We start from the raw sequence: 25,839 nt of genomic DNA, 5'->3' as shown, positions 1-25,839 counted from the left end.
TGGTAGGTGGACAAATACTGAATTGAGCGAGTTAGGTCACTTTGGTCTAGGGGCTTCTGGTGGCAGGAGGACGATGGAGTCAATCGTGAGGCTATTGAGAATTGGTCGGTAACTAGCAAGGGCTGCACCGATTGTATTGTGTAAAATGAGATTCCAGCAGATCCGTGAAGTGTTCAGACACCCGCTTCTAGATCTGCCGTGTGTGGAAATCGGGCGCTGGTGCCTTTGCCATGTCCGTTTTATTGTTGGGAACTGAAAACACAACGCGGACGGGGCGGCGATGCTTCCAACGCCCCATGGCCAGCTTGGGTCCGAGTGCGTTCGGAGCCGCGGCCAGGCAAACCTCGAGGGGCGGTGAGCAGCCCGGGCCGCGGGTGGGCGCACACGCGAGGCGGGGGGAGCCCCGGCCGGGGGCGGCGCCGGGGCTGGGGCGCGGCCGTGCGCTTTGTTCACCGGCGCGGGGCCGTGCGCGCCCACGGGGCCCGGCTGCGTGCGGGCGGGCGCGCGCGCCGCCCCGGGACGAGGGTCGTTCCCGTGGTGGGTAGGGTGGGCTGTGCCTCAGCCCCGCCCGCCCGTACCGGCGGCACCGGCACGGGCACCAGGAGGCGGCGCGGCGCGCAGCCGGCTCGGCGCGACCGCGCAGCGGCGGGGAGCGGCCGCTCGCGCCCTCCCTCCGTCGCAGGGGCGAGCGCGCTCGTGGCGGCTCCTCCGAGTGCGCCCCCCGCCCCCCGAACCCCCCTCCTGCGGGGGCTGATGGTTCACAAACGTAGCTCGTCCCCGGCTGACGTTCCCGGAGACGGGAGCCTGCCGGCGGAGCGCAGCAGCCCGGCCCTGCTGGGCGCCAGCTCCCGCGCTCGGCGCTGACCACCCCGCCGGGGGGATGCTGCCCCTCCGCCCCGCGCTGCTGCCCAAGCGCTACCGCGGCGGCTCGGCTCCGCGCTCGCGGCCGGGCCGCGCGGCCGCCCGAGCGGCGTTGGCAGGAGGAGGAGGAGAAGGGCGCGGCTGCAGCACCGGCGGCGGCGGCGGGTCCCCCGCGCTGGTCCCGCGGGGCGGCGCCGGATCGGTGCGGGTGCCGGTCCGGCGGCGCGGGCCGGGGTCGCCGCGGGCTGCCCGGAGGGGGGCGGAGCAGGAGCCGCCGCGCCCGTGCGCGCGCTGGCCGGTAGGGGCCGCTGCCGCTCCCCGCCGGGCGCGGGGGGGCGGGGCCGGCGGGCGCGGCGCGAGGCCCGGTCGCGCGGCGGCGGCGGCGGCGTCGCTCCTGTTGGCCCAGCCGGCGGCGGCCATGGCGGCCGTGCTGTCCCCGCGCCTCTGCGACAGCGACCCGGCCACGCCCGGCGCGCAGTCCCTCAAGGTGAGAGCGGGTGGCGGCGGCCGCGGAGCTGCGGCGCAACTGCCGCCTCGGCGGGAGGCCTCGCACGGCCCCCGCGCCTGGGCGCCCTGACCCGCGCCTCCCACCCGAGCCGCCCGCCCCGGGCTCACCTCACGCCCGCCGGGGAGCCGGGCGGCCTCCCTTGCCCTGGGCCGAACTTTGAGCGCGGGTCTGTGGGGCTGCGTGCCCGGGGCCGTCCTCCTTCCCAAAAGTCTCTCGGCGTCTGCCCGGGGGCGGCGCGGCAGCTGAGTCCTCGCCGCGGCAGCGCCGCAGCCGGGAAAGTTTGGGTCTGGCCGCGGGCAGTTCCGCGTTGGCCCAGCCGGCTGCTCCCGCGCATCCCGGGCACCGCGGGCACTTGTGGCGCTAAAGACTCCCGGCGCACGTCGGCAGTCGCTCCTTGAAACCCCTCTCGGGTAGTTCAGACTTCTCGATCGCTTAATGAAGGAGCGTTACGTAGATCTTACGGGGATAGACGTACCAAAGTTTGTAAGGTTTCGTAAGGACTAACAAGCTTTTTACAGAAACGCCCGTTTTCGGGGAGAAAGGGGCTTTTTTGGACAGTGTTTAACTTTTCGTGTAAAAATAGCCACAGAGCAGAGCTATCCTTTTTTTTTTTTTTAATTTGAGCAGCATTTAGTGTTTAGATTGCCGATGTTTTCGCTTCATCGTCTGCTACAAGCTGGACTTGTGTGATTGAATTTTTAAGCAAATAAGGAAGCAAATGGAAAAGGAGAGAACTGATCTTTTTATGATACAGATACTCATAGTTTTTAACAATAACAGGTTTAATAAATGAAAAATTACAAAGCAAAAGGAGAAACTGATATCAGGCACTTCCACCAAACTGTCAGGATGAGATCTGTCGTTTAAAGACGTTTTCAAGTCTCTTGGAGGTTTTGGTATACCAGAGGGTTGCTTTGGCCCTGTTCAGGCATTTGTGTAGCAGTTAAAAAGATTTGGATTTGCATTAATATTCTTGTGGGAAGTAGAAATGAACTACCGATGAGACAGCTGTGTCACAAAATACTCTAATGCAATGTTGTTTTGACTGGGGACTGCTGCTTCATTCTTCGGAGTTCATACAGGGTATTCTCAACAATACCAAGAAGTGGCGTTATTGGTAATATGAGTGGAGATGCTGCATACTGCTTCTTTAAGGATCGCAGCACTAAGAAAACAGTTTCATTAAATTTTGCTTTTTTATTACTGCGTGAAAGTTGTTCTTCTTGCTCCTTAAAGAGGAAGAAAAATATTTGCTAATAATAGCGGAAAAAAAGAAATAAGCCAAAAATCCGTGAGATAAATGCTTTTTACCTATGGCCTATCTTGATTATAACATTATGGAATGTTACTTAATAAAAGTAACATATTCTTGTTTGCTGGAATATTTTAAAATTAATATTTCAAGTAATATGTTAAGTAAAATATACTAGAATGAAAGACATTAGCAAAGGTAGACCTAATAGTCATTGTTGTCATTATTAAATAAGAAAGTATAGTTGGGCTTGATCCTTTTGTTTCTGTGAGGTTGATTCCTCTTGCTTAAACTTCATAGAAGTTAAGAAATGGATACTTTCACTCTTCTCCACTTTAATGATTCAGTTACTTAAAGAACTGTTTTGTTCTTGATGCAACTACTGGTTACAGTAGGCAATTCACTTAAAGATTTCTCCTTTCTGTATCTCAACTATGATTAGGCAGTGTTGGTCACTAAATGCTTGGAGGTTGTTGATAATGCAGGTAGGAGTTTCACAGCATTATGGGACAACAAAGCAGTGGAAAACACAACATCACTGTCTTCTGGATTTTACAGAAGTCTTTGTTTTGCTTTGGTCTCTTTCCTCTTCTTTGCTCTTTATTCCCTTTCGTTATATTGATCGCATGAGATCTGAATAATGACACCTATCGGAATGTTCCCTTGTAACAGTTTTGTTCTCTTTTGTGTCTGTTGTAATACCAATTTGGTGTTTTCTTCTGTATATTTTTTCATCTCAAGACACAGGTCTTTGCTACTTGCTTGTAGTGATATCTTTTGTAAACTGTATACCATTCCTTTTATTTTTAACTCTGTACCTATAAACTCCTGTGTTGCTTTTGATAATATTTTCCCTGGTTTTGTAAGCATCAGCTCTCAGCAAGGAATTGGGGTTTTTTTTTGCACTTGCTCTTGGTTTGGAGTGCTAGTCTGATCAAGTGCCAGAGGTAGTTTACATCAGGAATTTTGAATTTGGTGGTCAGAGCTACAGCTCTGTCTATTGAGAGCTCCAACTGCACCACAGGTGAGAAGCCACCCAGTTCTCCTTCTGGGCTACCATGTGTCATGCAGGTAGTTTATAGCAAAGAATAATATGTTGTGTAGACTGTCCTGTGAGTTGTTTGTTAAGACTGTCACAGAATGGCTTAGCAGTTCAAGTATATTTAAACTGTGGATTGCCTTGCAATGTTGATTTGTGTTTTGCTGTATCTTGGGAGTGGTCAATTTTTTTTCATATTTATTTTCATTTCAGGATGACACAGAAGAAAATTCCAATGATGGCAGCCAGCCATCTAAAAGACGGCGTATGGGCTCAGGGGACAGTTCTCGGAGCTGTGAAACTTCCAGCCAAGACCTTGGGTAGTACTGTTTTTTACAATTCCCACTTTTTATTGCAAGTCTGACTTTATTATTCAGCATGGTTACATTTTAGGTCTTTTTTCATTACTTGTGTATTCTTCATGCATCTTTCTGAATTGAGGTGATGTCGTATAAACAGCTAAATGTCTATTGCTGCCAGCATATTTTAAGACATTTTATTTTAGAGTACCACAAAAAGTGCTACATCTGATTTACAATCAGAAGCACGGTTTACTTGTTTTTAAAATATTGCATACTTGAATGAATTTTGACTCTATAGTAGTTGCTTTTCCTGATGTCCTCTCCATTATGATGGATGTCAGTCTCTTAGCATGTTGGGAAATGGTGGTTTAGGGAAGTATATGTGAGGTTGGATGTAACAAAGTGATTTTTGAAATGGGTTAACAGGATGCAGCGTTCTAAAGTACTTGTCCAACTTTGTAGATATTTTTAATTGACAAAGAAATAGGAATTACTGATTTTCTAGAGATGTAAGTAGTATTCTTAAGGATTGTTGGGATTTGTTGTAACATTGTTCTTATGTTTAGGTATAGTTATTTTCCTGCTGAAAATTTGATAGAATACAAATGGCCACCCGATGAAACAGGAGAATACTATATGCTTCAGGAACAAGTCAGTGAATATTTGGGTGTGACTTCCTTTAAAAGAAAATATCCAGGTATTTATTTTTAAAGTTTTTCTTCTAAAAGCTTGTGTACTTAAACAGTTTGGATGTAATCTGTGCTTCTTAGGTTATAGGATAAGCTAGCTAGGAAAATAAAAAGACCCAGGAAAAACAGACATGGATTATACTTGTGCTTTATATTTTCATTACTGAAAATATAATGTATCCACTGGTTTTCAAAGTAATATAAGACTTTGTAGTATTGCCACTGGAAATTTGCAAGCAGTGCTGATTTGAGAGTTAGATCAGTAAGCACTGTTTGAAAACTGGTGTCAGTTTTATTTTTAGTGATTTGTTTATGATTTCTTACTATAGCTCTGTATTCTGTTTCCTGAATTGTGGCAACATTCCTGCACTGTGGAAGAATATTAAAGAACACATTTGTGGAAGTTCTACTATTTGAGCTTCATTATTCAGAATTGTCCAGTCTGGCTCTTTTGTTGGGGAATTTATTTTTAAAAGTCTGGTAAAAGAAAAAAGTCTGTACTGTTAGCGCTTGGTAAAATTTTCTGCATCTGAAGTTACACATCAGGTTTCTTTATTTTTTCTGTAAATCATAACTATAGGCAGGGTCTTGACCTACTATAGGTCAAGAAAATTTACCATGACCCTACATTGTTTGTTAAATTTAAAATTAATTTATTAAGTTGTCGTGTTTCTTGGAATAGCAATATTCTACAGGCTCTAGCTGCCTGGAAACAAACCTGTTGAAATACTTAGACAGTGTTTATGGGGGAGTTTCAGTTACTGCACACATTTTTATTTCTCTTTTTTGGTTTTTTTGAGATTTAGAAAGGCGAGATTTATCTCACAAGGAGAAACTCTACCTCAGAGAACTAAATGTTATCACAGAGACTCAATGCACACTAGGTAAGAAAACAATTTTTTAGACTTCTTATTACAGTATAAAAAGTATGGCACTCTGAAAAAGGGGGTTCGTTTTGGTAGAGAAGAATTGCATCCCTCTCAACTGGATGCATAATTTCTGAAATTAAAGCTGGTTTATTATTAGCTCAGTAAATTTGCCATCATGTATCAGTATTCCAGATTTATTATTAGAAAATATGTTTTGGATCAGTTGTGTGGTCTCATATATATACATTGTATGTATATATATACATCGTGGTATATATTGCATATGCCTGTGTGTATGGGGTGTCTTTATATACATTAGTCTTATTTTGCTGCATTGCATTGGAGCCCTGCAAACATCAGTGTATCTTAAATGGTTCAGCTTCTAGAAATTAGAAATCAGAAGAGTGTATATTAAGGCACTTGAATATACTTGAAATGGGTTGATGTAATTTCTGAGGCTTCTATTGAAAGGACTTTTTTCTTACTCTTCTGATATGGACATGTTAGGGTTTAAATGATGCTGCCATGTTTTTTCTTTTCTGTGTATCATGGGTCTTTGAAAATGTAATGTCATTTTATATGCTAACAATCTTTAGTACACCACCTTTATTTCTTACCTGTGAGCTGTCTTACTTTTTTTAACTTAACTATGCATAAGAGAACCATATTTAATTTTTATATATAGAGTTAAAACATTACATTCTGTCTCATGTATCCAATAGAGATGTGTGCTGAGTTAACTACCCCTGTTTTTAAAATTATAGTTATCTTCAGTGGTAGTGGCATAAATCATTTTATGCTATTATTGTCCATGTTTGGAGATCAGTTGTGTTGGAACCTTCAGGGGAGGAGATCTGCATTGTGGCTTGGTCATTGTGGGATGTAAATAACCTACAGTTACTTTTACCAGCTAGCATCATTTTTGCTTTTATTTATTTTAGGTCTAACAGCTTTGCGTAGTGATGAAGTAATTGATCTTATGATTAAAGAATACCCTGCCAAACATGCTGAGTATTCTGTTATACTGCAAGAGAAAGAACGGCAGCGAATTACAGATCATTACAAAGAGTACTCTGTAAGTAATTACCGCTTGCATGAACCAAATCTGCAATGGGAGGGTGAGACAAGGTTCTTCTCAAACTGATAGTGAAATATATGTGAATTAATATAGCTGTTTTTATTCCAGCAAATGCAGCAGCAGAACACACAGAAAGTAGAAGCCAGTAAAGTTCCAGAATATATTAAAAAAGCTGCCAAGAAAGCTGCAGAATTCAACAGCAATTTAAACCGAGAGCGGATGGAAGAAAGAAGAGCCTATTTTGATTTACAGACACATGTAGGCAAATTTAAATTTCTTACTAATTGTGAGGAGGGAGGTCCTTGTTTTAGTGAAGTTGGTTTTGGTACTGTTTTAACTGTTTTCAATGGGGTTGATTATTTTCTCACTCATACAGAGACTTAAAGTTTTGCTGTTAAATGGGTTCTACTGCTTAAAATAATAATCTCAAATATATTGAACCTGAGGACTTTTTTAACTTGAAAATTCTTGTCTGAGGAAGCTTTAAAAATCTCAGTGTTGTTTTGTTATAATGTCTTTATTTTGATAGTAGTAGCATAAAACTAAAAACGTTGATTATTCATATAAATATCTAATCCTTCTTTTGAATACTTCCAAAATTTTGCCTGACAATACCTGATGTAAAAAGGAAAACCATCTAATATCTGAAAGTGTGCCTATCAATATTATGCCCTTGTTTTTTGTTAGGTGTTGTATTATTTTTGTATTGCATTTTTAGATGCCTCTATGCTCAATTAAAAAAAAATTATCTGGCATTTTGAAGCAGTGCTGTTCTGCTTCTATGAAGGCAGTAAAGCAAAAGTTTTCTCTGCAAATTGTTACATGGCAGACAATTATGGAGAGCTTTCATTTTCCTGGTATTGACCATGTTAGAGACAAAGTAGTGGATAATTACTTCTATTTCCTTCTAAGAGAAGGAAGGCTTATTGTGTAAGCTTCTCCTTTCCATATATTTATGTTAATGGATTTTTTTAATAGTATGGACCAATAGTGATAATTGTGCTAAAGATGCTGCTACCAATGTTAATTTTTACAGTTTCAATTGCTAGATTTTAATTTCAAAATTATTTTTCTTAATATACTGTTTAAAGGGGTCTTACCTAATCTTTGTTCAGCTCACAAGATACTTAGGAATTGGATTTAATCCATTATATTGTTTTGTGAGTGGGATCTCTTAGCATTTTAATGAATTGAATTTCTCATGGGAGAATTCAGGTTCCAATTCTGTAAAACTGGCAAGTTAAAAAATACTTGGAGGAGTATTTAGTGAGGATGGCTCTGCTGTTTGTATGTGAAACAAAAATGTCATTGTTTTATATTAAACAATACAGATTATCCAGGTGCCTCAAGGAAAATACAAAGTCTTGCCTACAGAGAGAACAAAGGTTAGTCCTTATCCAGTGGCTCTCATACCCGGCCAGTTCCAGGAGTACTACAAAAGGTATTTTAAAAGCATTCCAGCTGCCAGTTCTGTTGCATTGATCTCTTCTATCTGCATCTAGCAGGTGGAAAATATTTCAGTGTCTTTGCTGTAAGGTTTCAAATTAATTTTAGTTTGAGACACTTGATAGTCTTCAAATTTGGATGCATAGTGTGACAGCTTGTGTCAGCTAAACAGTACTGACTGCAAGAGCAGTGTCTCTGCTGATGTACTGCAGTGCCTGAGATTTGGGCTACTCAGTTATTTACCATGGTGAAAAGGGATGCTGATTTTACTCTTGCCACCCTCCTGTTTACTTATCATCTGCCTCTGCACATGTGCTAAAATTAATGTTTTTGTATGAAATGCTCACTTTGATCTCATATCTTCTATGTGACAGTCTTGCAGTTCTATTTTGAATTTTTAGAAACTATTTAAGAAAAAACAGTCTAGTTAAGTTTGACATTGGGTTTGTAAGTAAGATAGAAACACATTGCAAGCTGGACCTTTAAATTTAATGAAAAAGTGTTACTTGACTGTTGACATAAATTTAAGATTTTACTAGCAAAATGTCACCATTGAACAAATCCATACAGATTTGAAGATTTTGCTGAAGTCTTACTGTTGTACAATAGAGATGGTATTCATGCTATATGTACTTGGCTTTTTGTAGAGAAGCTCTTTGTCTGCATGTGCCTTAGTCCTTCCAGTGTGTCTTCATACAGCCTACCCCAAATTTGCATGTTACAGGACGTTTCTGAAGGACTTCAATTTTATTAAATCAATGGAATTTAAATTACTTCATATTGTGATTATTTTGCACTAGTAAGCTGTTAGTGAAACTGCTTTTCCATCTCAGTGAAGGACATTACCTTTCATTATATGCAGCAAAATAGTATCCTGTTCCTTGCAATGGACTTTCACTTTTTTCTTAGTCTTTAAGGTTAAAAAGAAAAAGGGTAGATTATGCATGCTGAGCTGTATATCTGGCTATAAGCAGTGTGATTACACCTTTACATTCTTCTGGAATTACATTTTCATATACATTTTTTTGTTCGCAATAATAGCTGTACAGCTGTAGTCCGACATGATTTTGTGCCCTGGGTTTGAATTGTACACATTATAGGGCACTGTAGATTTATAAGCAAAGTGTATGATGTGTTGGGTGTAGTAACATAGATTGGTTAAAACTTTGCAAATGCACCTGTGTTCCATGAATATCTGCTCTACACAGAAGACAAGTACTATACATGGTATCACATTTGGGAAGAGAAATTAGTTTCCTTTGTTTTCAGAACCGCATGTTTCTATGTGCCTTCCTGAAAAAAAGAGAGGCTCTTTCTTGTTAAAGTCCCTGTGTACTCTGTGACTTAATGAATTTTATTTATTTAACTTCAGATACTCTCCAGATGAACTTCGTTATTTGCCGCTAAACACAGCTCTTTATGAACCTCCTTTGGATCCGGAGCTGCTTACACTGGACAGTGATGGAGATTCAGATGATGCGGAGGAAGGGCGAGGTGATGAAAAAAGGAAAACCAAAGGCAATTCGGTGAGACAAATTGAAAGTATTCTTGAACAAAAAAATCCTTTCCCTTCACTTTCATTAGTTTAATTGATTTCTTAGAATCTTTCAACAATTGCAAAATGAAGGAAAGACCTTTTTTAGTACTTCTGTTTATTTCATGACATTACTCTCTATTGCTTTCTGTTTTGGTTCATTTTTGGAGTAAATGGAACAAATATTTGACATTTCAGGCCTTTTCTTCCTCTTTTAAATTTTCTTTTGTTTATTTTGTTTTGTTTAAAGAAATTTTGAAGAAATTTCCCAGTGCAGCTCTTCATTATGCCCTTTTTCCCAAGGGGAAGTTGCTGGCATTTCTGAGGACAATGAATACTATAGTTCAAGTCACAGTATATTTTGCTGTTTGAACTCCCACAGAATCTGTCTGCAAAGCAAAGATGTTGATAGCCTCACAACTTTTTTTTTTTTTTTTTGGTGATGTGGAAGCAGCAAGTACTCAGTATAGAAATAGTTACTTCATTCCAATTAAAAAAGAAGGTAAAAAGCACTGTGGTTTTTTGCTTTACCGTGCATCTTCTTAAAGATATTTATGTTCTCTCCACTTACACAAATGTAAAATTCCCTTAAGTTTCAGCTAACAGTTAACTTTTACAGACATACCTTGATAGTACTTTAAATGCTCGAGAACCAACTGAGATTCAATTTAGCTAGGTATAGCTGAACCATTGGTGTATTGCTTCAGTTTTTAAGTTGGTGACAATCTTTTTCCAGAAGTTTAAACCTAATTTTAACAGCAGTGGAATGTCACAGTGCATTTAGCAATTTCTAGCATGATTGATGAACATGTTTGATGGTGGGTATGTACAATTCTAAATTTTGTCATGTAAATACTTATCTTCTTTGAATTTTGTAAGATACTTATAATTGAAGAAAGAAAGGTCAGCATGTAGGTTAACAGAAGGAGGGCTAGGTGTTTAATACGCTGTTTCTGCTTGCGTTTTTTTGAGAAGAATAAATCATATGAACATAGTATGCTAAATAACTCATAATTTGGTTTAATCACACTCCAGCTTTTTACAGTTGGTCAGTTGGTCTTTAACTATTTTTTCCCAGTTTCCTTTTCCACTGACTTCCATTCTCATTAATGGTAAAGAAAAGTAACTGAACCAAGCAGACCACCTTTTTGATTTTTCAGAGAGGCTCAGAAATCTTTTTTTTTTTTTTTTGGTGACAGGATGCAGAAAGAAAAATGTCCCTGAATTTGAAAAGTGTAGAGAAGTGTGGAAGATTAGTAATCAGATTCCTGCGAAGTAGTTTTGGCTGTGGGAGCAGGGGTTCTTAGCTAGTTAGTCATTGAGGGGGACATATAGTTCAGAAAAACCACAGAGGTGGGACATTGTCAGATTTGGGCTACCTACCATTTGTCAGATCTCCCTGATGAGCCCCACAATATGCTTTATAACTTTTCCTTTTTCACTCCTCCCCCCACCTCCATTGTTGGAGTTGGTAGCAGTTTCCTTTTCTGTGGTGTTTTAGTGGGTCTGAGGTAAATAACCCTTCCCCTAAAACAATGGTGAAACATAGAATTTCTTGTTGCCAATAGTTCCATCTGCTTTTGTGTTACACTGCCATTTGCTCTGTGTTTGTTTTGTCTGTTTTGATTTCAGGACATGGGGCACAGGCTGATTACTATTTACAGAGTGTGTTTTACTCTAGGGCATCATTGTTATTTAGCCTCTTGGGTTTTATTGTAATAAATGTGGGTAATCATACTGCTTCCTTCTGGAGCTCTTTGGAAGCCTTTATTAACACTTTTCTGAGAAAAGTCTTGTGCTACTGCTCTTAATTATGCCTACATTGATCTCTCACCCTCTTTGAACCTCTTCCCCGCTTTCTTGCTTCCTCATTCCTCAAAAAAAAAAACTTTAACTTCAAAATAAATTCTGTTGTTTGGTTCTGTATTAAATGTGGAAGTGTGTTTTGCCATTGATGGCATTCTTCTGCTGCAGTCCAAATTAAATTGCTCCTGGTGAAAAGAGTAGGTGAGGGTGGCAAAAACAAACCTTCACATGTTTAATTCAAGGCAGTCCTTGTACGCTTTAAATGCATGACAAGGGCACTTTAAACTTTTTGCTGGCCCTTTACTTTGTAAACGGCATGTTGCGTTTAGTTGATTTCTTGCTGACTTCTAATGAAAACGCTACAGAGAATTACACTGTTGTGCTCCCCATACTGGTACAAAGACCAACTGCCAAAATATGACTGCTCTTGCTAATGCCAGTCTCTTAAGCCAGAAAAAAACAGATTATGAATGTTGTAAACAAAGGTGCTCTAGATTGTGATAAACCCCATGCTTTTGCAGAAGGAATGACATATCCTTCTCTTACCTTAGTTGACTCTAAGGGGCATAGGAAAGACTTGTCTGTCTATCCAAAAAAATAAAAAAATATAGCTATGGTATTTTTATTATAGGACAATTCGTCTGGCAATGTATCTGAAGGTGATTGCGCCACAGACAACCAGGAGGATTCTTTTCAGGGAAGACAAAAAACAAGAGACAAAAGTGCTACTCCAAGAAAAGATGGTTCCAAACGTTCTGTATTACCCAAATCAGTTCCTGGGTACAAGGTAGAAGAAAAAAGCCCCTGACCGAATTTTATTCACCAGCTTCTTCCTGAAGTATTTGGTTTTTTCAATAATGTGGAACTTCTGCTTGCTGTACTTCACTAGCTGTTCTCCTGTTGTGTGCTCCATCTGTTTGCTTCCTTATTTCCTTTTGCTTATATTTCGTGTGGGGCTTTTCTTTACCCTAGCTGTACAATGGCCTCCTATTGGGTTAACTTCTTAGATTCATAGGCAGTAGTAGTAGAAAAATCCATTGTGGATTTATCATTGGAACTCAACATGTTTCTGTCTGCTTTAACATAGCAGCCAGAAGTATGTGCCAGTTTGAAACAAGCACTCACTATGGTTATTTTTTTTCTATTTCGTATGGCAGCATACCTAGAGATCAGTTCTGTAAAGTGCAGCTGTATGGCTGAACATATTGTTATGACATTCATTTTAAATACAGCCTTTTATCCTGCAGTGTTATGATGTATAGGATGGAAGGCAAAAAGCTTACTTCAGCTGTATAGGTAACTATGTAACCCCTGTAATGGTGTTTGGAAAAGAGCTTTTTATGTGGCTCATACTATGTAGTAGTGTTTGTGGGCAATATGCTTTTATCTAAACTAGAAATTTGGTGAAGATATTAAGACATTTCAGCTATCAAGCAGTGATTGCCAAACCTAGGACCCTCATCTTCAGTATTCCTGTCTAATAATTTTGAGAAATATGATAAAAATACTTTTCAGAAGAAATGGGTATAGACAAGCATTTTTTGTGTTTATGTGTTACTATTCTGCATACTGAGGCAGAATCTAAATAAACTGTAACACATTTAAAGCACATAATTGTCTAGACCTGTTCCGCTGAGAGGAATTAGAATTTTCCATTGACTTAAATGGGTGCAGGAATAGACCCATAAAGAGGGAAAGCACTAAGTTAAGATAGGGTTGAGTGTTTATCAGTCAGGAAAGCTTATTGACAGTTATGGGACAAGGAACTTTTGTCAGTGACAAGTTCGTACATACTGAGAATCTATCTCAGCAAAAGTGAGCTGTTGATGGCTTGCATTTTATGTTTATAAATATTTACTATCTGTGTTTACCAAGTTAATAGTAAATAAACTATAATTTACAATAAGAAGCTAATTTCCAACAAGAATTGGGTAGCTTTGATAAATTTCCTCTACATACAGTGTCTGTACAAGTTCATTACAGACAGCAAGGTCCATTTGCATTTTCTGTTTTCAGGAACTTACTAAGAAATGTGTGAACTGTGTAGATTTAGACTGTGGTTACCACATATATATATATTTTTTTATATGTAATTTTGCAAGAAGTTGTAGACATAGAATGCATTTCAGTATTCCCATGAACATGAAATCCAAAGATGAAGGCTGAAATTTTGCTTTAGCTTTGTTTAACTTGACATTAGAAATTGTCACTGGTTTACAGAAGCTTCACTTAGCTGTGAGATGCCCAAGTGTTTAATTAGTTCAATCTGCTTAATAGTCTTACGAATGCCTAGAGAGAGAACTGGTGGAGCAGAACTTTTCAGCAAAGTTTTGAACTTAAAATTGTAGAAGAGCAAGAGTAGTATACAGCACTGCATTTTGAAAATGGATTCCTATAACAATTACATATTGGTTCAAAATCACTGATTCTCTCAGTAACAAGGTATTTTTATAAATTGCATATTAGAGTGCCACGTCTTTGCAATGTCAACATACCCTGCCTGCATCACCATCCACGACTGTTGTTCAGTCAGGGGTGATGATGATGTTAGGAGGGTGAGAGGACTGGCTTTCTTGTTTGTGGGAATATTTGAAATCTTGCAATAAGCCAAATTACATGAGCTGTTTTAACAAGACAGAATAATTCTTGTTTGTGAGTCTGTAAAAACACCAGATAACAATATACCTACCATATGTGCCTACATGTTAAGGCACTTTTAGCTGATGACTTAACTGATTCAAAATGTTTTCCCTGTGAAATATTTATAATACTTTTGTTCTATATTGTTCTCTAATATTGGACTATTTTTGTAGGACACTAATCTTTTGGTTACATGTAGTTAAATTTGAGGGACAATTGCTATGGCATCAGCATATATATGTATAGTTATAGCAATGTTATGAGTATTTCAGGATTCCATACATTTCCACTGAGTTATTTTCAAGTAAAAAAAAATTGTATTTTATATGGAGTCTTTCTTATTGTCAGTTCTTTAACAAAGAACAATTAGCGTGTGTTTTACATTTTGTCGTGTTACGAGTAGTGAGTCTGTTGCTGCAGGACTGACTGCTACAATTGCACACACAGGGTACTGTTAAAAGTACAGGAGGTTTTTTTTGCACATAAAACTGAAATGTATTGAATATCTTTATTTTGCAACACTTCTGTTTTGGGTCACTGTATATGAAAATGTCACGCTTTGCATTCAGAATAGGATGTTATAAAAATGGTGTAGTTGGAAAGCTTACTTTGAGAGCTGCAGCACAGCAGCATGGAAGTGAAAACCTACACAGCACAGTCATCATTTTGACCCTGCATTCATTTTCTCTATCTTATCCCAGTGAGATGAGGATATAGAAAGCAAAATTTACTCCTAATGAGATGGGATATTATGACTTCCCATTTGGAATTGACAGACATTTTTATAGTATTTCTCAAAGCCATTTACGGTGGTAGAATGGAACTGGATTAAAATGTGAATAGTCACGATTTTTAAAATTTGTTTTTGTTTTGTAAAAATACTTCCATACTGTTGAAACTTTATTATTAAAAGGCTGTGATTCTCACCCCCTCCCCCTTAATATGCACGGTTTCTAATGAATACAGGTTAGTGAATTAAGACTAGATGGAAGCATTGTAATAAATGCATCTGTAGCAATGTCTGCCTTGAGAGTTACGTGTATCAGAATGCGAACTGCACACACCTGTAACACTTAGATGTGTCCAAAAAGCAGCTCACTTTGGCCAGAGTGCTGGGGAGTGTGCTGTTGTATATTAAAGGCAGTAAAATACAAATCTGTAGCAAGCCAGAAGTCTGATTAGAAAAGTGTGCTTGCTATTCTAGAAAGGCTCGGTTTCTTAGATTACAATACAATTTTTTAAAACTAACCTAAACAATGGAAGGGTAAATGCTGCCACACTGACAAGGTTAAGCATGTGCCACTTTTGTTGGGAGGAGCAGGGTATAAAGGTATACATGTAGGACACGTAGTATAGTTAACAGTAAAAGAGTTTATGCGTGGTTTTGCTTCCATTATATTTATTATTTTGTAGAGATGTTTGTGTGTTAGACCTATTCTTTTATTGTTTTATTATATTTATGTATAAAACAGGTTGACTTTGCTTTTTTAAAATAAATAAGCAAAAAAAAGTGTCTATGAATGCCTCTGTCATCTTTTGAAGGAAGTTACCTATGAACATATGGTGTGGTGTTTTGCTTTCTTGAATAAAACTCCTTAGACCAAACAATTTGAAGCAGGCTGTAGCCATGTTTTCACATAAAAAGCACACAGAAAACTTGAGAAAACCTAAAGCAATGCATCCTGAGACTTTAAAAATGAGTCAAAATACTAATTACCTTGCTAGGTGCTATCAAAAATTGGCTGGGGAAATAAACACACTTAAAGAGAAATTGTATTGCAAAAAATCTTTGTAATTATACTTATTTATTTGTTTGTTTGTTTATTTATTTGTTTATTTGTGTTTTCACTTTTAAAATTTGTTTTAAAATTAAACTTCGTTCTTCTCCCTGGTTGTGGTTGGTAGTTGACTGAGATTCTTGCTTATGACAAGCTGTATAGAAGCCTTGGGCTTCCTCTGCTAGCTGGGATTTTGCAGCATTGCTTTTTAAAACTGGCACTACTCAGTTTAACATCAGTGAGTACATTAATTGTAGACTACATTTCTCACTAATTTCATTACACAGCAGTCAAAGCTCAACAGTGAAACTACTGCCATGTTTCTGAAATTCAGAATGCCTTACTTCTTCCTCAGGCCTCATCACCATGAAACTCTTGGTGTATCTATGGAACTGGCACACAGAATACGTAGGCAGATGTTCCACATTGTAATAGCCTGCTATTTCTCTTACCCTTTAAAAGGATCTCATAGACCCAGACACACTCCAGATGATCACCTAGAAAAATTATAACTGTAAATTTCTAGTCAAATGCAAGGCTCTTGTTTCTTATATGATTATGACTGGATACAAGAAGGAGTGGTAAAAGAAATACAGCCCTGTACAGCATAGCTAACCAGATAATTTGAAACTGAAGACAGAAAAAAAAAAGTTTTTTGCTTTTGTAATTAATTTTCTATAAGTAGGACAAATGTAATGCAAATAAAAAATATATAGAATTTCCTTCATAAACAGGAAATCCACACAGAAGTTCATGAACTAGTATTCTATATTGGAAGAATCTTCCTGAAATTTTTCACTCTATGTCACTTTTAGTTTACCATGAGGAGAGTGTTAGCTCATGAATTAATAGGAAGAGTCAAGTATGTGCTTTTGATCCAATTGGATTTACATATAACTCACTATGTATGACAAATGCAAAATTTTTTGTAGTTAAATCTGTGATCTTTTTTTCAGTGCTGCTGCTTGTCAGTGATTGTCACGTGTTTCAGGGTTCACGCATCCTGACAGACAGTTTATTAATTTTAATAGTTAAGGAGATAGATTACATTTCCTGTTGAATCTGTAAATTCTTCTGGAATGAATTTATAGCCCTCTTCTACCCTTCCAGCCAAAGGTCATTCCAAATGCTATATGTGGAATTTGTCTGAAGGGTAAGGAGTCCAACAAGAAAGGAAAACCTGAAGCTCTTATACATTGCTCCCAGTGTGACAACAGTGGTGAGTATCTACATACACTAAGTGGATTCCTAAGGGAATTTGACAGATCTGTTTGTGAACATATTTGGTGTACTCCATGTACAGCAAGAGTTCAGTTCCCTTTTCTGTCCTTTGTTATGACCTCACCTCTCTTTCATGTTCTCTGTGCTCTCACACTCAGTGGGATCTCACCAGGAGGTGAGCTAAGCTTCATGTTTGGTAAAAGCAAACAGTCTAACTGATTTTAAATTCCATTTCAGGCATAAAAGTAATAATACTGGTTTTCATCTAGGCCATCCTTCTTGCCTTGATATGACCCCGGAGCTTGTTGCTATGATTAAGACTTACCCTTGGCAATGTATGGAGTGTAAAACGTGTATTATATGTGGGCAGCCTCACCACGAAGAAGAAATGATGTTCTGTGATGTATGTGACCGTGGTTATCACACTTTCTGTGTGGGGCTTGATGCTATCCCTTCAGGTAATAAGAGTTACTTGTTCCCTTCCCACTTCTTCCGAGTCCTGGGCTCACTCTCAGAATTAATACATGCACTGCTTTTGAAAGAATAGTTTAAAACAAGTGTGAAGGGTAAGAGTAAGAAACATTGTAGGAAAGCATTCACACTATAGGACCTGATTTTTTACTAAGCTTTATTTCTGTATATTTGGTTGTGCACAGTTAAACCTGGCAATTCCTGTGTAGGAAATATAATTGGCTTTTACAGCATAATCCAAACAGGCTCACTCAGAACTATTTTTTCCATATCCACAGAATACTGAGAATAATTACCTCTTTTCATTGAAGAAACCTGTAAAAGAAACTATATTGCTGCATATTGCTAGAGTATAGCTTTCATATTAATTGTGCCCATTTAGCTTCTAAATGAAATATTTGTCTCAATTTAATAGTTTTAAATATCTCTTTAAACCCTTTCATTCCTTTTCTTTGTTCTTAATCATCAAAACTGCAGCACAAGTACCTCCTTGATAGGCAGGCAAGCCAGTAGCTTTAGATTGCCCAGTCACTCATATCATGTGACCAACTCAGGGCAGTAGAAAGACAATAACAGGTGGTACTGCTGCTTTACATGTAATTCTAAGTCCATGGTAAGTTCATGAATACGTATTCAGTGGCAGTATTCCCTGGACAGTACTTAAAACACATGGCACTGCTCCATTCTGGGAAGCACAGGGGCTAGCTGTCACTTTCATACAGGTTCTGTGGCTGATTTCACTTCGAGGCTGACCTAAGAATATAATGAAAACAGATTATGTGTCTACAAAACTATAAAATTACCAAAGCAGCCTTTGATTCCAGCTGTTGTAATATAAACAGTTAAATGCTTCCCCAACTGCCATTCATTTCTGCTCTGGGTAACTTTATGACCTCAAACTGTAGTCGTTCACCTGAAAATATGACCGGCAAATTCGAGCATCATTTGTAAAGTCATTAACCTCCTTGGAGTGCTGGCACTTCCTGAGGTCCATGAAGATTGCTGTAGCCATGAGTCCGCAGGGGAATTGTGTATGCTGCTTTATAGAAAAGATACTCAATTTTAAAAGTATTGGTTGTTTGCACTAAAGGAAGTACTGCAAATAGATAAGCACCTAACAAAATGGTGACGGGCTGCCTAAATAGTTGAGAGAGTAACAAACTTAGTTTCCTAATGATTGATAACTTTCTTTCCTTAGGTCGCTGGATTTGTGACTGTTGTCAGAAAGAGCCTCCTGTACCCAGAAGAGGAGGAAGAAGGGGGAAAAATAGCAAGGAGGGCTAAAAAAGCCCTAAAAACTTGCTGTCCAAAACTTAACTGCACAAATTAAAGTGATATTCTGGTGCTATTTAATCAACCACTCTATAAGAGGAGCAATACCACTTTTTTTTTCCTTTTTACTAAATAAACTTTGTCTATATAATGATTTTTTTGTGATACAAGTCACTAATGTCCTGTCAGGTGTTGAGAGAGGCAAGCCAAATTCCCAATCAAAAAAAGAGAAGTCTTTAAGTAATGAAATTTAAATTAAACATGCATTTGTATAAAATTATAGTAACATACTTGTTTATTTCAGTACCCTCATCAGTAAGCTCTGTGAAAACAAAATTACAGAGCAATTTAAATGTACTTTATTTGCATAGCAACTGTTATTCTGAAACAACCAAAGCAAAAAGTATTCCTGGTAAAAGTAATTTCTAAGGAAAAGTGGATATGAGATGACCTTCTTACAAAATCCCTTTCAGCAGAAATTTTCCTTGCAAGCTAATGACTTATTCATAAATACGTGCTTGAAAAAAATATCAATCACAAAAAGCTATCAAGGGAAGTGTAAGAAAGCACCTCTCAAGTTTGAGATACCTGTATGATGTGTTGTTTTTAATGAGAGACAAAATGTCATATTGACAAGTAAAAACAGCTGAAGGTTCCCTGTCCCTGCAGTAATAGCAAAGAAGCAGCATGCACTTGGTTCAGGTCATGGATTTGCAGTGGTGATGAGTGACTGGACCACTCTCTGTTTGACAGGTGGCTGATGTGATGTAGAGCACACGCAGTCAAAATACAGACCATCTATTCCCTTAGGTTTTCTCCTTCCTTCACCCTAAGCTCCTCAACTTCATGAATACACTCAAACACATTGCTGATCAGTTTTACTGGAGATGCTTGCCCAGAAAAGAAGCAGGTTTTATTTTTCAATGTGCTCTAAATTGAGAGGGGGGCTGAAATGCAGCAGTTTATTCATTTTTCTTTATAAAAAACAATAGAAAATACTGAATTGGAATTGATTTTTCTAAGCACCTATTTTAAGTGAATTTTAACAAAATCCCAACTATACATTCATTTTTAAGCCCTGATCTCTGAAGAACACTGCAAATACTGTGCTGTCTGCTCATTTTACGTATTGGGGAGGATTTACAGTATAAAATTAAATATGGCTTTTTCTCCCCACTTCCTTTCTGGTTTAGGAAATGTAACCTGAATATATCTTCAGGAAACATAGCAAGTATTAAATATTACAGTGAGTCATTCATACCAATTTCACAGGATGAAGTGTAACTTAAGTCCAGTGTGTGTCAATTTTAAAAAAGGATTTCAAGTATTAATTTCAAGATTCCAATAAGTATAGTCCAGAAAACAGACTCCTCATCCTGAGATTCATCTTCTGTAGACTGTGAATATTTCTGGTGTGCCTCCATCTCCTCAGGGTTATAAGAAGCCTCCCCAAACGGGTACTGCACAACTGTTCGATCGTAGTACACCTTCATTTCAAACTCGCTCTCCAGGTGAGAGGGATGGCCATAAATCCCTATTCCCACAGGGCGGCGGAAGTGCGCGGGCACGTGGACGACGTCCTGACCACAAGTTACGGACTGTAACTCGTACTCGTCGAAGCTGGGGTGAAGTGTCACATCAGACACGTACAAGTCTGCGTCACCTTTTAAACTCCGCATCTGAAGAACAATCTTTCCCTCGTGATTTAGTCTCAAATAGCTGTAGTTTCCTGCTCCAATCTGACCTTGGACAACATGAAGAAGAATCCATTCCTCCGGTACGTCCTCTTCCTCAAAGGCATTTACCACAAATAGTACTTGAGCTGTCACAAATGCCGTCAGGATTCTTCTCCAGTGTGTTGCCATGGTCTTCAGTTGTATTTGGATTCTTCTTGTGGCCCGTGTGCTACCTTATGAATACAAAACACAATTCAGATTTTAGTATATTCCCTGCTTGAAAGTGATCTATTATTTTATCCTCTGTAGTCCATACAAAGTTAGCTCCAATTGTGTTCATTAACTTTTATTTTTTAATAGTCACAGAAACCAGTGCTAAGATTCAGAACTTTGTCAGAATAAAATGGCTTACATTTCCAAAAGTTAAATCAATCAAGCCAGTGTTCTTTCAACAGAACTGACATAGAGACTTTAGTTTCATACTACCTATATGAATGCCAAACTTGACAGACACCCAGAAGGGATGAAACCCAAGGATGATTTTAGCTTCACTTTAAAAAAAACCAAAAAAACAGTTGAGGAAAGGAAGGCTTTTGCATGCTTGAAGATGCTTAACTTTATACGAGGTACTTAGAGCATCCTATTTGTTCTCCCATCCTCATCCTCTGATCTCAACTGCAAAAGACAGTAAAGGTGCAAATCTGGGTGCGGACTTGAAGCAGTAAGCATTCCAACTTGCACTGGGATGGAGTTAGAAATAAAAATAAATTATCTAATGAGGAAATACATTAATTTAGGATCCTGATGTATGGCTTGTTTCTAGGACCAAATTTGGCACATTTTCCCTGAAAAAAATGCATTTACTTTTAATAAGGTTTTGTTACAGTTCAAAGCTCAGCTCTTTACAGCACTTGCATGCAAAAGGGAAGGCAAGTCCCGGGACAAGGAGAAGATGGAAAGGACTGCTGCAAGATCAAGGCTCTTACACAGCCTGTTCCCTCCTTGCTGCATGCTCCCAGCTGGGCAGCCTGAGCATGCCTGCCACACTCTAGCCCTCTGAACAGCTGCACTCAGTCTCTGTGTGCAAAGCAGCAACTTCCAAACCTCGCTGAAGGCTTCCAAAGTATACAGCTGACTGAATTTGACATGCAAATCACTGGAGCCACAAAGCCTGAACACCTTCATGTTTAATAAGATTCTCATCCCTTCATTCCTTCCATAAGGACACTAAATTATCTGAAACCAGAAACTTTTGTACCCTGCTCGCATCAATACAAACTGCATTACTTCCACTGAGATGTCACTTAAACGTTTTAAGTTCTACAATTGAACAGATCCAGGAGAGAAAAAATTGAAAAAAATGCCCAACTGCTTCTGTAGTTGGACGTTTCCTGCCCCAGAGGCCTCTCTACTGCGAGGCCACAGTTCTGCAAACACAGCATAAAAGAACGAGGTGCAGCATTCGCTGAACCTGCCAGACTGACAGAACTCCAGCAGCCACAGGAAAAACAGTCTTTTGTCTCGCCCGTACGAGGGAGCTGACTCTCTGTCACTTGTACATCGAAGTAATGATGCAAAAGCCGAGCGGAGCCACAGGAGGAGCTCCACATCTGACCAGAAAATAATTAAAGTTATATAGGAAAGAACGAAAGCGTCCTGGCACTGGCGCAGCGCTCGGGAGGAGAAGCGATTCCAAGAGACCTTGGACAGAGCCACGAACGGGCAGCTCGGCCCACCCCGGCTCGCCCCCGCCTCTCCGCGGGCGGGACCCCCGCCGGGGACGGCGGCGGCTCCGGGGGCCGCGGGCGGCTCCGCACCGCTCCCGCCGGGCCCGGCGTCACCCTGCGGGCTGGGGACTGGGGTACGGCTCACCTGCGACCTGCCGCGGGGCTCCGGCTCCGGCGAGGCCGCAGCCACGGCGCCGAAGAGCAGCGGGGACTCCGCGGACGTGCGGCAGCGCAGCGCGGCCGGGGCGCCGCGGGAAAGCCCCTCCCCGGGGCGGGCCCCGGGGCAGCGCGGCGGCCGAGAGGAGGCCGGCGCCGAGGAGCCGGCGCGCAGGGCGGGACGCCGCTGTCCCTGCGCAGCCCCGGAGCCGCTCGGTGCACCCGGCCGAGCCCGGCCCGCGGCGGTGCGGGCGGAGTCGCTGGGGGCGGGTGGAGCCGCCGGTACCGCCGGGCGGGCCCGGCACGGCCGCGCCCCCGGTATCGCGAGAGCCGCGGCGGGCGGGCTGAGGGGAGGGCCGGGGCTGAGGGGAGGCACCGGGGGCGGAACGGGGAGCGCTCGGTGCGCCCCGTGGAGCGTTTTTCACCGGGAGAGCCCACAGTTAGAAAAGCCGTCCTTCGGCTGCACTGAGATTGGATGTAGGATGTTTGCTGGAGGATAGGTGTCCCTCCGTGGGTTAGCGGCAGTTTATTATCAGCATAAACCTGACCTGAGATCACAGAACAGAAAAGCAGTATGACCGAGACAAAAAACTCCCAACACTGTTTTTGAATACCGGTTGATTTCAACAATTTCCTTGACTTGGCTGAGCTGCTTACAATCATAACAAAGAGTGAAGGGGCTGAAAGTAGAAAAACAAAATGCATGGAGTGCCTTGTGTTCTAAGCGATTCAAGAGAGCCTGTGTACGTACTCCAAGGGCCCTGTGCTAACTAAGCTAATGTTCTATCTTCAAAACCCTCTGATTTCATAAATCCGTGTAACTTGTTGTCTTCATTCCTAGCTCAGACTGGCTACATAGGACTGCCAAATGCATATTCTGTTGTTTTTTAACTTTTTTTTTGAGTCAGTTTTGTTAATATAAAGACTTTTATTGTGCTTAAAACATTAAAATATTAAAGTTGCTAGACTTCATTTTAAAAGTTCTTTTTATGATTGAGTATTGAGGCCACTACAAATATACTGCTGGACACAAAAGCATTATATGATAAGGAACTGTTATTTCCAGCACTCCAGTTATTTTCATTTTCCACATGAATTTCACTGGAGGTGCTGGAGTGAGTCCAGAGAAGGGCAATGAAGCTGGTGAAGGGTCTGGAGCACATGTCCTATAGGGAGTAGCTGAGGGAGCTGGGGGTGTTTATCCTGGAGAAGAAGAGGCTCAGGAGACCTTATCACTCTCTACAACCATGTGGAAGGAGGCTATAGCCAGTTTGGGGTTAGTTTTTTCTCCCAGGCAACAAATGGCCAGACAAGAGGAAATGGCCTTAAGGTGTGCCATGGGAGCTGTAGGTTGGACATTAGGAAAAACTCATTACAGAAAGGGTGATGAGACACTGGAATGGGCTTCCCACGGAGGTGCTGGAGTCACTGTCCCTTGAATACATATTGTATATGCTGTGTATACAATATACATATACATATTGTAAATATAATATCTATTGTATTATATATACTGCTTAATAAAAGGCTGGATGTGGCACTTAGTGCCATGGTCTAGTTGGCATGGTGGTGTTCACTCATAGGTTGGACTCAGTAATTTCAGAAGTCTTTTCCAACCTAATTGGTTCTGTGATGCTGTGATTTAAGATAAGTGGATACCCAAGGTGTGGGAGTACATGGAGCCAAGGTCTTTTAGCATTGTGTTGCATAGAAACAGGACAGTGCCAGAGGTGTTTCATGGGGGTGTGGTGAGATATAAAATTCTCCCTGCACACTTACATGCCAACAATGATCAGTCAGGAAATCAGTCCAAGATCTCTGATACTTCTTTGGATTGCTACTAGTTCCTTAGTTGTTAAGGACAGTAGATTGTTAAAAGTATTGTAGGTACATTGAAAAATAGTGAGCATAAAGTCAGGTGAAAAATGTAAAAAGAGAACTACTTAACTGTCTAGAAGTTACAGCATGTTTCAGAACAAGTTCTTTAAGATTGCCGGTGGTTGGTTTCATGTCAGAACAACATCCTTTTTGCTGTGTCAGCATTTATTTTTCTTTACCAGTGACTGAACTGTCATAACACATTCATGACTGCATTGCTCAGCATATAATTGTCGCCAGCATATTAACAATAAAATTTTCACTAATACACCGAGTCATGCGTCACAGTTCAGGAAAACAGTGTCATATGCAGTGCGCTGAGTTGCCTCTGTGCAGCTGATTCTAAATGCAGTGCCTTTGTCCAAATTCACATGCACACACAAAAGGGAATTTTCTGATACGTTCTCCAAGTGGAACTAACAAACATAGAGAGACTACATTGTCAGTGATAATGATATCAGATGCTTATGTAGGACAAAAATGCTTGTAGTGTTAATTACAGACAGACACGATAAAGACATTCCTATAGAAAGTATCTGAAAAGAAGTTGAAGTTGATATTGTCTGATCTGCATCAAACTAGTTGCAGTTGGTGCAAATAAAAAACTTGATCAGAAAATTGTAACTTGGGTTGAAGGGGACTTCTGGACTCTTCCTGTCCACCTAATTAAACTGGGTTGCTCAGGGCCATGTGCATTTCACTCCTGGACAGCACCAGATATAGAGATCCACAACCTGTCTTCAGAAACTTGTTCTGATATTCAACTACTGTCAGATATAAAAAAAAAAATAAATACTGATTTGATATAACCCTAATTGGGTTTTCCCAGGATCCAGTTTATCACTGAGTGCCTCCATCCTGGCCTTGAACACTTCCAGTGGCAGGGCATCTACAGCTTCTCTGGGCACCCTGTTCCAGTGCCTCATCACCTGCGTTGTAAAAATATGTTCCCTCTGTCCACTCCAAATCAACCCTTCTTAGTTTAATGTCTTTGCCCCCTGTCCTGACACTAAAGGCCTTGGCAAAAAGTTTATATGCGTGCATTATATATTCAGAGGGTACTATAAGGTGTCCCTGGAGCCTTCTCTTTTCCAGGCTGAAAAAGTTCCACCTGAATATGAGGAGGAACTGTGCAGGTAACCATCCATGGGAATAGATTGCCTAGAGAGGTTGTGGAGTCTCTCTCAAGATATGGATGTGGGGATATTCAAGAACTGTCTGGATGCAAACCTGTGCCATGTGCTTTAGGATGACCCTGCTTGAGCAGGAAGGTTAAACCACTTGACCCACTGTGGTCCCTTCCAGCCTGACGCCCTCTGACTCTGTGATTCTATGAAGAACCCCAAATCCCTCCTCCAGTCTTTACAGGAGAGATGTTCACATCTGTCCTTAAGGTCCTGCTGCAATAGGTTCCTGTGTGTGTTGTGCTGGGGTCCCCAGCGCCGGGCGCAGTGCTCCAGCTGGCATCTCACGAGCGAGACACCGGCGGGGCACTCCTGGACCTTCTGGCCATGCTGCTTTCTGTGCAGCCCAGGACACCGCCTTGGAGAGCCAGGAAGCAGCTCTGGGCGGCTGTCGCCACTCGCGGGGCCCGTTGCCAGGTGAGGGGACAGCGGCTGCGGCCGCGGGCCCGCCG

At 40.9% G+C, this 25,839-nt stretch overlaps 3 protein-coding genes across 7 annotated transcripts in view; 1 reads left to right on the top strand and 2 right to left on the bottom strand.

Annotated features, from left to right (window-relative positions):
* Nucleotides 1-3,867, bottom strand: part of ERMARD (ER membrane associated RNA degradation) — a 29,590-nt gene extending 25,723 nt beyond the window's left edge. Inside the window, exon 1 of the mRNA XM_033056639.1 lies at nucleotides 1,477-3,867. The gene's annotated coding sequence lies outside the window, so the exon portion shown is untranslated. The remainder of the gene's footprint in view (nucleotides 1-1,476) is intronic.
* On the top strand, nucleotides 1,219-18,920 carry PHF10 (PHD finger protein 10). Of its 5 annotated transcripts, none has more exons than XM_033056645.1 (12): nucleotides 1,219-1,348; nucleotides 3,874-3,980; nucleotides 4,529-4,659; nucleotides 5,452-5,535; nucleotides 6,462-6,595; nucleotides 6,707-6,856; nucleotides 7,930-8,039; nucleotides 9,417-9,570; nucleotides 12,016-12,171; nucleotides 16,913-17,021; nucleotides 17,293-17,481; nucleotides 18,693-18,920. In XM_033056645.1, the coding sequence occupies exons 1-12, from the start codon at nucleotides 1,280-1,282 to the stop codon at nucleotides 18,776-18,778; spliced, it is 1,479 nt and encodes a 492-aa protein (XP_032912536.1). In that variant the 5' UTR covers nucleotides 1,219-1,279; the 3' UTR covers nucleotides 18,779-18,920. The 5 variants fall into 5 exon arrangements, with proteins under 5 accessions (XP_032912536.1, XP_032912533.1, XP_032912537.1 ...); XM_033056646.1 differs by having other exon boundaries at nucleotides 1,254-1,348; nucleotides 5,458-5,535; XM_033056642.1 differs by lacking the exon at nucleotides 12,016-12,171.
* Nucleotides 18,921-19,938: 1,018 nt separating this feature from the next.
* C3H6orf120 (chromosome 3 C6orf120 homolog) lies at nucleotides 19,939-22,403 on the bottom strand. Its single transcript, XM_033056647.2, has 2 exons — nucleotides 22,315-22,403; nucleotides 19,939-20,675 (listed from the first exon to the last, which is right to left on the bottom strand). Exon 2 carries the CDS (start codon nucleotides 20,629-20,631, stop codon nucleotides 20,074-20,076), a length of 558 nt encoding a protein of 185 aa, XP_032912538.1. The 5' UTR covers nucleotides 20,632-20,675; nucleotides 22,315-22,403; the 3' UTR covers nucleotides 19,939-20,073.
* Nucleotides 22,404-25,839: the final 3,436 nt, after the last annotated feature.

The sequence above is a fragment of the Catharus ustulatus genome, chromosome 3 (assembly GCF_009819885.2).
Source record: "Catharus ustulatus isolate bCatUst1 chromosome 3, bCatUst1.pri.v2, whole genome shotgun sequence".
In the NCBI taxonomy this organism is placed as follows: Eukaryota; Metazoa; Chordata; class Aves; order Passeriformes; family Turdidae; genus Catharus; species Catharus ustulatus.
The sequence above is the reverse complement of the archived record's forward strand: the minus strand, read 5'-3'. Positions and strand labels throughout refer to the sequence as shown.